General features: G+C 43.6%; 1 protein-coding gene across 1 annotated transcript in view; it reads left to right on the top strand.

Moving 5' to 3' along the window:
* Nucleotides 1-396: 396 nt before the first annotated feature.
* The window catches only part of EHD4 (EH domain containing 4), a 30068-nt gene continuing 14419 nt past the window's right edge, over nucleotides 397-16045 (top strand). The window contains exons 1-2 of the mRNA XM_060273623.1: nucleotides 397-771; nucleotides 10980-11156. Of these exons, the coding sequence (XP_060129606.1) occupies nucleotides 539-771; nucleotides 10980-11156 (410 nt within the window). The 5' untranslated portion in view covers nucleotides 397-538. The remainder of the gene's footprint in view (nucleotides 772-10979; nucleotides 11157-16045) is intronic.

Raw genomic sequence — 16045 nt, 5'->3', positions numbered from 1 at the left:
GCGTGAAGCTCGCTGGTTGACCTTGGGGGCCAGTCACTGCCTCTCAGCTTAACTTACTTCACAGGGTTGTAGTGGGGATTAAATGGGGGGGGGGAAGCCATGCACGGCACCTTGACCCCTTCCCCGATTCCCACGCCATCCAGAGAGGGAGCGCCGAAAGAGCCTGCTCCTTGTAGGAGCAACTACCTCTTGGCTTGCTCGCCTCTCCTTTCCAGTCAGCAGGGGAACTGCGCTCATGAGGAGAGCAAGATCCCTATAGAAACCCCACCATATCGTGGAGCCAAGCCCCGCCCCTCGAAAGCAGCTCTGTTGGGTGACCGGGAGAAAACTGAGCCTGAGGTGCTTCCAGCCTCCGCCCCGCCGACCCAGAGAGGCCGGCGCAGAGCGAGGGCGGAAGGCACGGAAGTGGGGAGGAAGGGCGGGGCTCGCCGTCTGCCGGCTCGGCCTTCCAGTGCGGGCAGCGGCCAGGCGAGCGAGGGGGGCCGACGGCGGCTGCGTCCCATTACTGCTGCTGCTGCTGCTGCGAAAGGCGGTCGAGATGTTCAGCTGGCTGAAGCAAGGCGGGCGCCACCGGCCCGGGGAAGGCGAGGACGTGGTGGAGACGGTGACGGGCGGCCTAAAGGAGCTGTACGCGAAGAAGCTGCTGCCGTTGGAGGAGCAGTACCACTTCCACGAGTTCCACTCGCCCGCGCTGGAGCCCGCCGACTTCGACAACAAGCCCATGGTGCTCCTCGTGGGCCAGTACAGCACCGGCAAGACCACTTTCATCCGGTAGGTCCGCGCGCGCTCGCCTCCTGGGGGGAAACGCCTCCCGGCCTCACCTCAGGCGCGCACGTCTCCCTTCTGGCCCGAAATCGCCCATCTCTCCTGTTAAGCCCCAGGCGCCTTCTTCCTCTTCTCCTCCTCCTCCTCCTTCTTGTTGTTATTAGTCTAACTGTGATACACACATTTGATGGATGTGTGTGTGTACACATGGAGGTCTTCTTATAAGGTCTGCCACATCCCTTTGCTGGGCTCCTGTACCTGCAACCACAAGGGGGAAATCTTTAAGCTGCTCCTTGTCTCCTTGACCTGCCTTTGGAAGTGCAGGAGGGGTGAGGCAAGCCTCTTGTCATTTCTGAACAAGTAACTAAAATATGACTAACTTCCAGGTAATTGCCCCACAGTCATTTGAATAAGTGACCTGCCAAAGTTTGTTATATGTATTGGCGTTTATATTTATAGCCTCTCTTTCCTCCAAAGAGCTAAAGATGGCCTTTGCCACCTGTCCTCACAACAACCCTGTAAAGTAGGTTATGATGAAAGGAGGTGACTAGCCCAAGGAAACTTGAGAGGATTTCGTGATCGAGCAGGAATTTAAACCTGGGCCTAGTTGAACCATTGCACCTTGCCTATAAATTCCAAAAAATGATTGGCAAGTTTGGGTTGTAGGGTGTATGTTTTTTGTTCCTTTGCTCAGTGCCGGATTTACGTATCAGCAAAACAAGCTATAGCTTAGGGCCCCACGCTCTTGGGGGACCCAAAAAATTTAAAGGAAAAAAACCTGGATGTACCTTTCCAAAATATAAGATAAAAAACAATTACTTTGATAAAATACATATTTTGTTATGTGCAAATAGCTTTAGATACCTATTAGGTCCATGAATTACCATATAGCTTATATTCAACACAAAGAACAGTGACAATTTGTTGTTGACAGGACAGATGGACATATAAAGGACCCCATTACCTTCAGTAGCTCAGGGCCTCATCAAACCTAAATGCTTTGCTGTGTGGTTCACTTGATTACTGTTATCCAGGCACCCCCAAACTGCGGCCCTCCAGATGTTTTGGCCTACAACTCCCATGATCCCTAGCTAACAGGACCAGTGGTTGGGGAAGATGGGAATTGTAGTCCAAAACATCTGGAGGGCCAAAGTTTGGGGGTGCCTGCTGTTATCCATCGCTGTCATAAAAGCAGAGAGAAATAAAGTAAGCACCCTGTGAATGGGGCTTGTATTTATATTGCCACATTTTGGAAGTGCTTAGATACATTTTTGTTTTACAGTATAGTGGTATTTTTAATCTCTCCAGTGGTTGCTGAGCTCCTTTGGAAGGAAGGGCAGGGTGAAAATTCAGTAAACAATGATAACATCCTTGGATCAGTCATGATTTGGAAGGCGTGGGGTCCTAAACCCCAATGTATGTATGCTATGCTGTTAGCTATGATAGCAAATACTCGAACTGGCCATAAGATGTGGAAGTTTGGTGAATTTCAAAAGAAGGGTCTGTAGTAGTGAATGGTGATGGGTTCTCTTGTTTGTCCCAGCCAGCCTAACTGGGCACATAGGTGAACTTGAGAGGCATTCCACTCCCATCATCACTGCCTTGTTGTGAATGTGTTGACGAATGTATCTGTGTGGATATGCCTTCCTTTTTGGGCAGTGCGTTGAACTAGGATAAGCTTCAGTGTTCTGTCTGTTCTGTTGTTAGGGTCTTGCTGGGTAACTACCATATTCTATCTGTCTGAGTGAACAGCACAGGCCAGCCCACTAATATTTTTAATGCTTTGTAATCCAAGTATAATTCGTCTTTCCAAATAACCTGTAAGATAATGTTCCCATTCTGCAGACTAAGAGTTAAGGTTGAGAGTATGTGGGCTGTACTAGCTCTTATTGTTAAACAGTGGCAGTACAGTACTTAATCCAATACATCCCGTGCCTTAACAAACACTTAATCCAATCTGTGCCTCCTCACAAATTGGGCATCTTCCCTTGCCATCTATTATGTATTGTGGTGTTTTGTTTTTCCCCCAGTATTACGCTTAACTGGATCTTTACTTTGATTCAGTTTGCGTAGCAGGGCTGTCTTTTTGTCATGACATGTAGGGATTCTGGAAGCAAACTAGTCACACTTCGCAGATGCTTGCATACCAAATATTCTATAACAGCTGGTGCTGTGTAATCTCTAATTTTCCTATATATATGAATCCTGTTAGTGCTCTCCCTTTGCTGTGGTGAATATTCACTGCACACATTCCCCTCTTCTTTAGTCCTGCATAGCTCATTGGTTAGTACATACGTGAGGGCTCTTTTTCAGTGCATGTGCATGGAAACTAGTCTACTGCACAAAAGTAAAATTCAGATACGTTTTCTCTTCCAGCTTTGCTTCTAGCCCTGCCCACCAACTGCTTTACAAGCTCTGGAAGGTTGCACATTGGCTGAAAAAGAGCCCCAATGTGTGTACTAACCAATGCAAGATAACATTATCATAGTTCAAAGACATATTCCAGCCAGGTAAATACACTCAGGAAGGGTGTGAAATAGGGTCAGTGAGGGAGAATCTCAGAGGCCAGAGAAAGAGACCTGGAAGGCCACATTTGGTTCCCATGCTTGAGGCTTCTCATCCCTTGGTTGGTACTTCAGAGTGTACTCCTTTCATCATTTTACCTTTCTGACATCTCATTGTCCAGTTATCCTGAGCTTTAATATTTACCTTCACAAAGTCAGTGTTACACCCCATAAGTAAATATCCCAGGAAGTTTGTTTTTTATAGGCCTTCAACTTGCAAAAAAAATCCACTTGCAAATGTCTTCCAGAGGAGAAGATGTGTTGGTATTTTGTCTTGTGACAATAGCACATTCATTACTAACAAATGGCGTGGACTTTAGTCATGCCATAATAAATTAGTTAGGCTTTAAGGTACCACAAAACTCTTCAATTTTGCTTTCAACAGCTAAGGGCAATTAGATGTAATGATGTTGAAGGAAAGTGAGGTGGTTAAAGAGAACAATGACCTTGCGATTGTAGGTGCTGTTGTGATGGATACAATAAGGAATGCCTACTGCTGAGCAGAAGAGTGTACATTATTGATGACTGAAATTATGTAACACAGGATTTTTTAAAAGTGTCCTTTAAACCACATCTTTTAATTTCTTTACATTCCAAAGTTGTACAGTACACTTGCAGTAAACACTTTCCTGACTTCAGACCACAAAGATGATTCTTTTGTGTTTTCTTCCTCAGTGTTTGCCTAGACAGCTTCAAAACGAATATCAAATTTTAATTCAAAACCCTAATAACTAGGTTATTTAACAGACAGAACTAAACATTCATGTAGAACAAATAATTTTATTTCTGGGAAATTCCCTTCCTTCCTTTTTACTTGTACAGGAAAAACACAACTGAACAATTTGTATATGTTACACATTACATTGTATATGCATTATAATTATGGTATACATTATATATTGTATACAGTATAAGCATTACTTAGTTGCATTCTTCTTTCATTTATCAACACACTGCTCAGACTTGTAACTTGTCTGAAATGTTCACTTTAAATTATTGCAAAGGCATTAATGGAATAAGATTTTGACCAATTACTTCTAATAACAATTTGCTTGTAAGACATTTTTGAATTATATAGAATTCCAATTTGCCTTACTAGTTTGCAAACAAGTAGACATTTCTTTCATAAAGTATTTTCTTTTTAACAGATATTCACATCAAACAAAAGTGCAATGTAATTTGTCTTTATTGTAAACTAACAGTTGTTCAGCTATCTAGTGCCACAGGAGATATGTGAATATCTGGAAAAGCTAGACACTCTGCTCTATTCTCTTCTAAAAATGCTTTTTGGGTATTTTGACCATTCTTATTTGTTCACTTTTTCATGGTCAACTCAGGGAAATGACTTACCGGTAGATGGTTTGTATGTAGGTGAGGCATTGAACAACCAGTCAGCCTTCAAAAAAGAAAAAGAAAGAAAAAGCATTGTTCAGAAGCAGCAAACTCTTTAATGGCCAATTAGAAGCCTGAAGAAACAAAATTGTTCTCACCTGGCACCTGAAGGTCATCAGGTTATGCGCCAGGTAACTGAGATTAAGAATCTGATATGCCACCACCAAAAATACCATATCCCTTGTAGTTGCTCACCTCTTCTCTCCTCACTCCCAGATTGTATAGAAAGGTTAGTTTGTGAACCAGACAGTACATGTGTGGGTTGATTGTGGCTATGCTTCTACCAGAAGGCATAATCACATAAATATTTGCCAGTTTGTTGCATGCACTTTCCAGTTTCTGGTATATTTCCTCCATGATTTCATGTATGTAAAATGTGGAGGAATGAGTATGAAACAGTTTTCTCTCTTTGACCTTTTTAGTCTGATTGTGAGGCAGAACAGAGAGTGCACACATTTTGCTGTACTTCTGCTGAGATTTCTTGCGCTCCTTAACCTCCTCACTTTCTATTCCTCCTTACTGGTTTCAAATGTCATGCATTCTATTTCAAACAGGATTTATACTCTTCAGCAAATTAGTACCACAGGATTTGCTTTTCCTTTCCCCCCCCTTTTTTGCTTGTAAGTCAAAAATAGTTTTTAGCCTGGTAATTCAGGGTGGAGTGGTCATAACAGAGGAAAGAGATCGGCCCTGTTGCTCTGCACTGCCCATCAGAACAATTTATGTTTTCATTCAACTCTCCTCGTCCTAGAAGCCCAGCAGTTCAAGTGAAGCATTTCCATATTGCTGAAGCAAGTAAGCTTCAGACTGGTTGTTTTCAAATATTTTCCCTTTAGGGAAGCCCACCTTTCCATAGTGGGCTGCAGAACCTCTGCCTGCCTGCCTGTCTGTCATGGAACCTCTGTGCATTAGAAATGTTTTCATTGTGCAGCTTTTAGTTATGAATAGGAAGATGACTGGTTGGCAACCTCTCTAGAGTGTAATGGATATGAGCAATATTTCTTATAGCTTAAAAGAGTTAGCCCAAACAATAATTTAACAATTAGAATAAACCAAAGTACAAATGAAGTTAGCCTCAAGCCCTTTTATTACATTGTTTGTAACTAGCCGTAAGAAGTTCATTTCAGTCTATTGGCTCTCTTGCCCATGTTGACCACATTCAAACAAGCTTATGACACAAAATATGACTGCTTGAATCAGCTCTTCCTCTGCTTCCTGGTGTCTTTTCAGCTGTCTTTCTTTTTTATTCCTAAGGTTCTGTCTTCAGCTTCTCCTTCCCCTCCTAATTATCACCAAGTTACCCCCATCCCCACATCTTTTCCCCACCCCCACTTCCCTCCCTTCCTCTTTTACAGCAGTCTATGTGCCTCCTTTCACTTGCCCTTTTATGACTTCCTATGAGTAGGCAGAAGGACGTGGGTGGCGCTGTGGGTTAAACCACAGAGACTAGGGCTTGCCGATCAGAAGGTCGGCGGTTCGAATCCCCGCGACGGGGTGAGCTCCTGTTGCTCGGTCTCTGCTCCTGCCAACCTAGCAGTTCGAAAGCACGTCAAAGTGGAAGTAGATAAATAGGTACCGCTCCGGCAGGAAGGTAAGCACCATTTTTGTGCACTGTTCTGGTTCGCCAGAAGAGGCTTTGTCATGCTGGCCACATGACCCGGAAGCTGCACGCCGGCTCCCTCGGCCAATAAAGCGAGATGAGCGCCGCAACCCCAGAGTCTGTCACGACTGGACCTAATGGTCAGGGGTCCCTTTACCTTTACCTAGGAGTAGGCATTCCATGGTTGACTTAGGTGGAGCACTGGTTGGGCTTAACTGGGCCTCATCATTGTCCTGTGTGAACTAACATTCCGCCTGGGATACACCATACCCTCTGCTGCGACTGAACAAGTGCAGGAAGGCTTGTCTGGCATTACAGATTCTTCCCACTGTGGATTCCCTGATGAGCTTACCCTAACATTCCCTGGAGTGGAGTTTGAAAAGGACTTCTGTGATTACCACAGCAGGGACTCGAGGATAACTCTTAGCACTACTCTAGTTTGAAGCTCAAATTGAACTGGGCTTCAGGAAAATTTGACTCCGTTGAGCTGAAAGAGGATGGGGGTGGGAATGAAATGTGAGCAGAAGACAAAGAATCAATCTTCAAATATCTTCAGGATGTCTGTTGTGTGAACTACTCTACATTTTGCAGACTATCTTAAAATAGCCTTCCTGTATATCACTCTATGCCTTCGAACTTTTGCTCCCCTGATACCTACTGGCCACATAAATCCTTTTCCTGTGTTAATAATATAACAGAGTGAAGTGAGGGAAATTCACTTTTGTCCGCTTTTATTGTACTCTGGCTCCTTTTTTTTAAAAAAAAATAGCAATTTGCAAGTTGAGAAGGAAGGTGGTAATATACCGTGTTTCCCACATTTTAAGACACCGTCTTATATTTATTTTACTCAAGAAAATAAGCCTATGGCTTATTTTCGGGGGGTGTCTTGGTTTTTTTATTAAGCAATCTATTTTTTATTAAGCAATCTTGCAGCAGCGCCACTCGGTTCAAGGCAGCGGGACCCAGCAGTGTCATCCTCATCCTCCCACTGCTGTTGCTGCTGCTAGCCCCTGGGGGCCGCGGAGGACGGAGGCAGGCGCCCAAAAGCGGCGACAAGGCTGGCTGGCTGGCGGAGGAGGTGGTGGAGGTGGAAAAAGGGAGGCGGGTGGAGAGGGCACACAGCTCACTCGCTTGGCTAGGCGGCCTTCCCTGCTGCCGCACCACCAGCCACCGCTGCAGCCCTTGTGGGAGCCGCCTGGCTGGCTGCTGGCTGGAGGGGTGCATACCCGAGCGGGAGCCGCTGCTGCCGTTGCCGGAGGAGGAGGAGCCTCCCGCTGCTGTTGCTACGCCGGAGGAGGAGGAGGGAGGCGCATCGCGGCCAGACCCGAGCGGGAGCCGCTGCTGCCGTTGCCGGAGGAGGAGGAGCCTCCCGCTGCTGTTGCTATGCCGGAGGAGGAGGAGGGAGGCGCATCGCGGCCAGACCCGAGCGGGAGCCGCTGCTGCCGTTGCCGGAGGAGGAGGAGCCTCCCGCTGCTGTTGCTACGCCGGAGGAGGAGGAGGGAGGCGCATCGCGGCCAGACGCACACAAGGAAGGCCGGCCAAAGGGAGCCCGCAGCCGCTCAACAGCACCTCGGCTCCGCTGGGCTTAGCTTCTCTGCCTTGCAGCCGGCTGTGGCTGCCGCCGCCGCCGCCGCTGCCTGTTGTCACAGGAGAGGCAGGGAGCGAGCAAAAGAGGGCGCGTGCTGGCCCAGAAGGAGGAGAAAAGGTGCAGACGGGGAGAGATGGGCGCCCCAAAGCGCCCTGACCATTGGATGTATTCGCTGCCTCCCAGGGTCGAAAAGGAAAGCACCAGTAGCCCCAATAGGAAAGACAGGCCTGCTCCAGAGGGACAGGAAGAGGCTTCCCCCCCTCTCCCTGTGCGCTCAGCAGGCGGTGGAGAAATCAGCTGAGAGGCGCGTTTTCCCCCCATGCCTGTTGCTGGTTCGCTGGCTCCCTGAGCACACAGGAGGGGCTGAGGAGGTGACAGAAACAATGGTGGCTTACTTTCGGGGTACGTCTTACTTATCTTACTTCTAGAAAAACCCTCCCATGGCTTACTTTCTGACTACGTATTAAAAAAGGGGAAACACGGTATATGTGTGTGTGTGTGTACTTGTTAAGGCAGTGTTTCTCAACCAGTGTGCCTCCAGATGTTTTGGGACTACAACTCCCATCATTCCTGACCACTGGTCTTGCTAGCTAGGGATGATGGGAGTTGTAGTCCCAAAACATCTGGAGGCACACTGGTTGAGAAACACTGTGTTAAGGCACTAGGTTTGCAAACCTCTGACATGGAGCAATTTAATTCAAGTTAGTAACAGTGCAGTCTGTGCATATTTACTTGGGAGTAAGTCCTGCTGAGTTAAATGCTATTAAATGTGTTTATGATTGCCACCTGAAATGCTGTATCAGAGCACAGGTCTATCTTGTCTAGCATAGTCATATACCTTGGGAAGTACACAGGTGGCAGAACTGTTCATACATTACGAGTGAGAGATCAACTGTTTTGAGTCAATGATGTTTTTGTTTGGTATCCCTTGGTTTATCCTAAACGTTTTAATAATTATATATATATATATACACACACACACACACACACACACACACACATACTAATGTTCATCATGCCCATGTGGTGGTTAATTAATCCCATAAAGTACTTACATGAGGTGTAATGAAGGAAGTGTTTCATATTCTGTATCCATTCCAAATATATCATTCCTAACCATGTACATATTTATCTATATTTTATCTATATATATTTTTGTAAATGAAAAACACCTGTCTTGCTCAGTCTTCTTCTACAGGGAAGATTTATTATTTATTATTTATTATATCCCACCTTTCTTCCAAGGACCTCAAAATGGCATAAATGGTTCTCCCTCCCTCCCACCCCATATTATTCTCACAGCAAACCTGTGAGGTAGGCTAAGAGACAGTGACTGACCCCAAGGTCACCCTTGCTATAGCACCCAGAGCTGACGTCTTAGTGAATTCCCTATTAGCACAGATAGCATGTGAAACTGATTGCAGTATGGTTGCCTAAATGTAGCAGGGAGGGTGGACTGCTTTTTAAAAACAAGAACAAAGTGAATAGAGCACAGTTACAAGGAGCTGAAGCTTTTCTTTTATTGACAGTGTACAACAGAAATATAGAATTTCTGTCCTACAACAATAAAGAATTCCTCATATCTTCTATCCTGCCTTTATTTCCCCCCTGTGTACAGCAGGAAATGGATAACCCAATAAAATGTTGCTAGGTAATTGTTTATGGATATGGGTAGTGAAAAAATAATTGTCATGTGGTTTATTTGAGAGCAGATTGCAAACAATTCTGCTTGGCATGCCAGCTATAATTGAATTCATCTAGCTTTTATTGTGGCTGTCAAGATCTGTTAATTTTTCATTTATGTTACTAAAATAAGTGAATTATATCATTCAGGGAAACACTGAACAAACATACTGTAGTGATTTTTACATGTTTTCTCTTTAGGGCTGGCAACCTAGGCAACTGACTAGTCCAATATTGCTATTTGTCTGCCTATTAGTTGGCCATGATCAAATGCTCCATAAGGCAAAAATGCTACTATGCAGGTGAAAGCCGAGCTTTAAATATTTCACTATACTTTCACTTCTTAGCAAAGGCAGAAGTAAGAGTGGTTTGTTCCCTAACTCTGCAGCACTCAAGAGCAAACATGGCATAATAGGAAATAAATATCTCCACTTCTTTTTTTAAAAAAAATTGTTATTACATATTGCGTAATCTAAGATTAGAAAAGACCATAGGAGATTAAGACTTGGTCTGGTACTCAGGTGAACGGGAAGAAGGGTATATTGATTGACTTGCATGAAGGTTAAAAAATTAGTTTAATCTGCTGGTGTTTGAAGAATTGATCTGCAACCTGCTTGGCACAATTGCCTGATTCTGCTACTTTCAGGATAAAATCCAAGAGAAGAACTTGCTCAGTAAATTGCTTACATTTACAGAAATATTACATAGTATTTATATGAGATAGAAGAATATCATCGAGTTAAATCCAACTTACCGGTAGTTATTGTGTGGGTGGAACAAATTTGCGAAAAAAGGAAAAACAAACTTTTACTTGAGCAAAGGAACTTCCCCTCTCTCTCCACCCTTCAAATGTCACCCCAAATCTTCTCCAGAGGGATGTGGGTGCCCCCAGAGAAGATGGGGTGTGTGCATTGCATGTGAGGGTAGAAAAGGAAGTTCTATTGCACGAGTGTAAGTTTCATTCACACAATGACTTAGTTCATATTAGTAATAGTTAATTAACTTGTTTCTGTAATCAGCCGAATTTTCCGATTGATTAAAGGGTTGTTGGCTCTTTTGTTCTTATACATAACCATTCTTTTACAAAAATTTGATCAACCACTTAACTAACCAAATCTCTTTCATCTAGCTGTAGAGCCCAACCTTTTTCTTCTTCCGTACACTTCCTTAGATTTTATTTGCAGATAATGGTGAAGTTACAAGCTTGCAGCAGACAGAAATGGAAATATAGTGGGTGACTCAGTGATGGTAACATTTGTAGAAATCCCCATTCAGGGAGAGTTGGCTATTGATCTCCCTACTTACTGTTAGAAGGGTTGCCCTTCATGTTTTGTGTCTCAGTTTGTTGATTGTTTCAATTTTTGTATTCTTATTTCCCATTCCACAGGTATCTGTTGGAAGAGGATTTTCCAGGAATGAGGATTGGTCCAGAACCAACTACAGATTCCTTCATTGCTGTCATGCATGGAGACACTGAAGGGAGTATTCCAGGGAATGCTCTTGTAGTAGACCCTAAAAAGCCATTTCGCAAACTCAGCCGTTTTGGAAATGCATTCTTGAATAGGTAAGTAATGGTGGGTGGGAGAACAATTCTTGATGCTGCATGCAGACTTGTTTTGTTCTTGGGGTTGAATTGCACTCAATGAATACTCCCAAGATGGAGTGCTGGGGTACTGTAGGCATTCATTGTATGGTTGCTTGTTGGCTACAGCTGTGAAGCTTTCTCCTCCCTCAAAGTATTGAATTCAATGTTTTTAAAAACAAGAAAGTCCAGACATTACAATTTATTGGGCATGATCTTAAATATGTGCCCAGTCCTCTTCCATTGATCAGATTTTCCCTGCTGTTTGCTATCTTGGGAGTAGAATATGTCTACATTCCTTAGTTTTGATTAAAATAATGGCAGGTGTGTGTCAATGGGAGAGATGCGTCTGGATATTGTATATTTATTCCTTCACCATTTTTCTTTTCATTTGTCTCCTACCCCCATGGGAAATATAGAAAAATAAGTGCTCAAAATAGTTGTTGTTTTTTTAAAGAAAACTTCTTTCTGTTAGACTAAATTACATTATTAGAATTGTTATGATGCACATCTAATATTAATGCTTTTAAAGCAAAAGCTCACAAAATGAATGTCCTTATAGAGCAGGGGTGGAAAACTGGATCCATACGACAGCCTGGATTCTTAATTCCTTCCTTCTTCTTCTTCGGCGATCATTTGTAGCCAAGTCAGATTGTTTTCCATAAACACAGTTTTAACAATGAGTCTGTAAGTGACTGTGGAGGCCAATTCTGGATCCGCAAATTTTTCCACAGTGGGAGCATTGGTTTCCGGGTGGGAGTTGATCACGGTGTGCATTTGCCAAGCATGCATTCCTCTTAGCACATTTCTCCCTTGCATCCCGAGTTTGAGTGTCTTCAAAGCCCACGACACCTTTGGTAAAGGCTGTTCTCCAACTGGAGCGCTCGCAGGCCAGTGTTTCCCAGTTGTCAGTGTTTATACTACTTTTTTTTATTAGATTTGCCTTCTTGCCCACCTATGGATCAACTTTGACAGGTGGGTGGGACCAGCATATGATGTCAGGGGTGGGGCAGGCAGACATAGTTGTGGCAAAAGGCTTCACAAGACCAGATTGGGACTCATCTCAGACCTGATTAGGCCTGCTGGCTGGGGGTTCTCCAGCACTGCCTTAGAGCACTGAGTAAAGACCAACACAAAGTTTGGGTGCATGTTGAAATTAATGTGTGGGTTTTTCAGAAAACAATGACACTTCTAAGTGTAAATAAGAATTGCAGTTTTATCTAGCCCCATGTAGTACTTTCAAGAACAATATTTAAGGGGTACCAAATGCAAACGATATTAGTGCTTAGGTTTCTTTAATGGGCACTCCTCTGATGTAACTAGGGCAAGACTCCTCCACATTATATCTGTACTGTATTAGTAGTTGTCATTCTGTTGTTACTCTGCTCTATTTGCAGTACCCCTTGTAAGTTCTGAATGCACCCATTTAAGTGGCTGAAACAGCTTCTGAGTAATGATTTCTGGAAAAGTTTGGAAGACCTTCAAGGATGATGACTCAAAACTTTCCAAATACTAAATGAAAACCTTTGAAAAATGAATAAATGAGCCAAGAAGAATATTATTTGGGGGTGGGAGCCATAAACTACTTCTCTCTTGGCTGTGGGTAAGCTTCACACTATGGAAAGTGCCTTGAAAATATTAGACCAACTCCCATAGCAATGACTCAGGCTTCGCATGGTTTGTAGGTATTTGCTTTCTAGCCTGCCAAATTCCTGAGCTGCTCCAGATAAGACACCCTGGAAGTTTGAATGTCTAAATACATAAATATAAGCTCTGTATCTCAATTTACTGCCAAAAACTCTCTTCCCATTAATCTGATAAACTTTGGCTGCTCTCTGTGGGCATTGGTGTTTTGACTGATAAGCTACATTTTAGTACCATGTTACTCTGTTTTGCCCATAGTCATCAGCAGGCACAGCATGTCAATGAATTCATAATGTTTTCCAGGTTTCCACCACCACCCAGTGATCAAGGAGAGCCCTAAAGGGGTTCATTGGTCACCAGTGTGTGTGTGTTTGTGTGTGTGTGTTTCTGGCAGCATAAGTAAGAGACTGTGAAGCAGATGCTTTCCTTACCTCCCTCACTCTTGACATGTACAAAACAAAATAAAAAATCCTTCCAGTAGCACCTTAGAGACCAACTAAGTTTGTCATAGGTATGAGCTTTCATGTGCATGCACACTTCTTCATGTAAACTTGACATGTAAACAGAGTTAGAGCTACAAGCTCCAATTCTGCTACCCTGGCAGGAGCAAAGCAACACTGCTAAGTTTTGTTAGCGTCACTTCCCCACCCCACGCCATTGCACCCCCACCTGCACCCCCCATATGTGGAACCAGTTTCTAAACTCTGGTTCTGCTTTTGTGGCATGAGCAGTGGGAAAGGGAAGAAAAGGGTCGGGTGCATCCTGTTCTCCAAGTGTACTCACACCCCTCTTCAGCTTTGGTTGTTTTCAGACATTCTCTGTGGGGTTTCTTCCTCTCTCCCAATGCACATAGAAACAAACTACCTTGCCTAGCTCTTTCTAATCAGATAGATGCTGTTAAACATACTGTTACACAGGGCTGCTTCTCACTTGCAAAAGGTTTGTAGAATGCTAATTTTAATAAGTCTATATTAAAAACTTCAGACACCTTGCATTTATGCTGCTATATAACGTCTTTCCTACTTTTTGCTTTTTTGCTGCCCTTACCCCATTTCCTATAAATAGCTTAGCTGTATTGCACAGTGCTATCTCCTTATATCACTGCAGTTCTTGTTTTTCTTGTAAAACTTGCTCCTACTTCTTCATTGCTTGGCTTCCGGAAAATTTTAAACATTGTGTCATTGTTTAGCTGGAATAAAAGAGCTCAGTCTTCTCCTAATACTGGCTTCTTCTTTAGCTTCCAGTAATACTAAGTCAAAAGGATTTTGCAGAAAATATGAAAGTGCAGGAAGAGGAAAATTACATTCTCTAGAATATGTTGTAAAATATTTTTTCCCCAGTTCAATCTTAAATCTGGTTTTAAAGCTCTCTTTAAAAGAGAGAGAGAGAGAGAGATCTGATTTTAAAAAAATCTGCAGCCCAAACCATACAAAACATCAGTGACTGCATCCAACTTTAGATGCAGTGAGAGGTGCATGCTAACAGTAGAGGAGGGTGAGAGATTTTTGCCATGTCTTCCTCCCCCCTGCAGCCTGGAGCATGCCACAAAATCTGTTCTTAAGGGCCAGCCAATCCCCCAGAACAGATTTGTGGGGTGAGTATCATTGAGAGCTGCAAGGAGGAGGAGGGTTTGCAAAAACTGCCACCTCTTCTCTTCTCTTCCCTTCTGTTAGCAAATATCTCTGTTTGAGCAACAGCACAAGGACAAACAATAGGATTGCACCCTAGGAATAATTTTTTTCAATGGGGAAAGCAGTATTAAAAGTGGATGAAACTAAAGAGCATACGTTACTCCACCTGGTATGTCTTGCTTGCTGTGTTTTCTTAACTTGTGCACCAGTGTGAAAAGACTCTCTTAACTAGGATATGGGTTAGAATTTGTCAATAGCCATGTGTGTTTTATAGTTTTTGGTCACTTTTTTCCCTTTCAAGAATGAGGAAGAAATTTTACTATTGCTTCTCCTTCACTACTTGCTGTGGTTGGTATGTGAGAAATTGGGGTTCAGATGCCCACTCCATCATGAACTGATCTGTCGCCACCCCCCACCCTGCTTTCCCTTAGCCCATCTCATATTTATTGTAACATTAATTCAGCACATCCAAGTCACAACTGTAACCAAGGATTATTCTCTATGCGGCATGGCTCTTCCTAAAACTACATAAGTTTTGTTTTTGTACAAGGGTGCTTTGATAGGAAATCCTGTATGTATTGAGATAATGTTCTCAGGAAAGAAACAAGTCAGTCTTGACAACTGATCACTTGTACTGACATTGCTTGATCACAGAGAAGAGAATGTCTATAATACAGCAAGGCTTTTCTTCTTTTTGTATGGCAGGAAGGTAGTTTAGAATAACACCCCTCACATATTGCAAGGTAGTAGGATGGTAAGAAGGGTTACACCCAGCCATGCATTCAATGAACGTGAGAAGTGCCCCTTGCATTTCCCAATGTATGCATGGTAGAGAATTTCCATGTGAGGGGGATCTCAGGATATTCGCTCTTGGAATTGTACTTTTAGAAATATGGCAACCCCTACATGAAGGGGCCCTTTCTCACATGTATGGCTGAAGGGGAGGTGCTAGTCCACCTGACTCCACAACCCCCTCTTGCATTCCTTTAACTTTCAAAGTGGTTTCTTTCTCTGCATATATCCATAAACGTATATAACTTGTTGTTGTTGTTGTTTAGTCGTGTCCGACTCTTCGTGACCCCATGGACCATAGCACGCCAGGCACTCCTGTCTTCCACTGCCTCCCGCAGTTTGTTCAAACTCATGCTGGTAGCTTCGAGAACACTGTCTAACCATCTCATCCTCTGCCGTCCCCTTCTCCTTGTGCCCTCCATCTTTCCCAACATCAGGGTCTTTTCCAGGGAGTCTTCTCTTCTCATGAGGTGGCCAAAGTATTAGAGCCTCAGCTTCAGGATCTGTCCTTCCAGTGAGCACTTAGGGCTGATTTCCTTAAGAATGGATAGGTTTTTGACTATCTTGCAATCCATGGAACTCTCAAGAGTCTCCTCCAGCACCATAATTCAAAAGCATCAATTCTTCGGCGATCAGCCTTCTTTATGGTCCAGCTCTCACTTCCATACATCACTACTGGGAAAACCAGGTGTATATATATAAAATTATAAACTTCGTCTAAGAGAAATGTTATCTGATATACTTAGGGGGGTCCCTTATTTGTTGTTCAGATACAGAAAAGGGTTTTCTTTCTTTTCCTAGAGG

The sequence above is a fragment of the Zootoca vivipara genome, chromosome 1 (assembly GCF_963506605.1).
Source record: "Zootoca vivipara chromosome 1, rZooViv1.1, whole genome shotgun sequence".
NCBI lineage: Eukaryota > Metazoa > Chordata > Lepidosauria > Squamata > Lacertidae > Zootoca > Zootoca vivipara.
The sequence above is the reverse complement of the archived record's forward strand: the minus strand, read 5'-3'. Positions and strand labels throughout refer to the sequence as shown.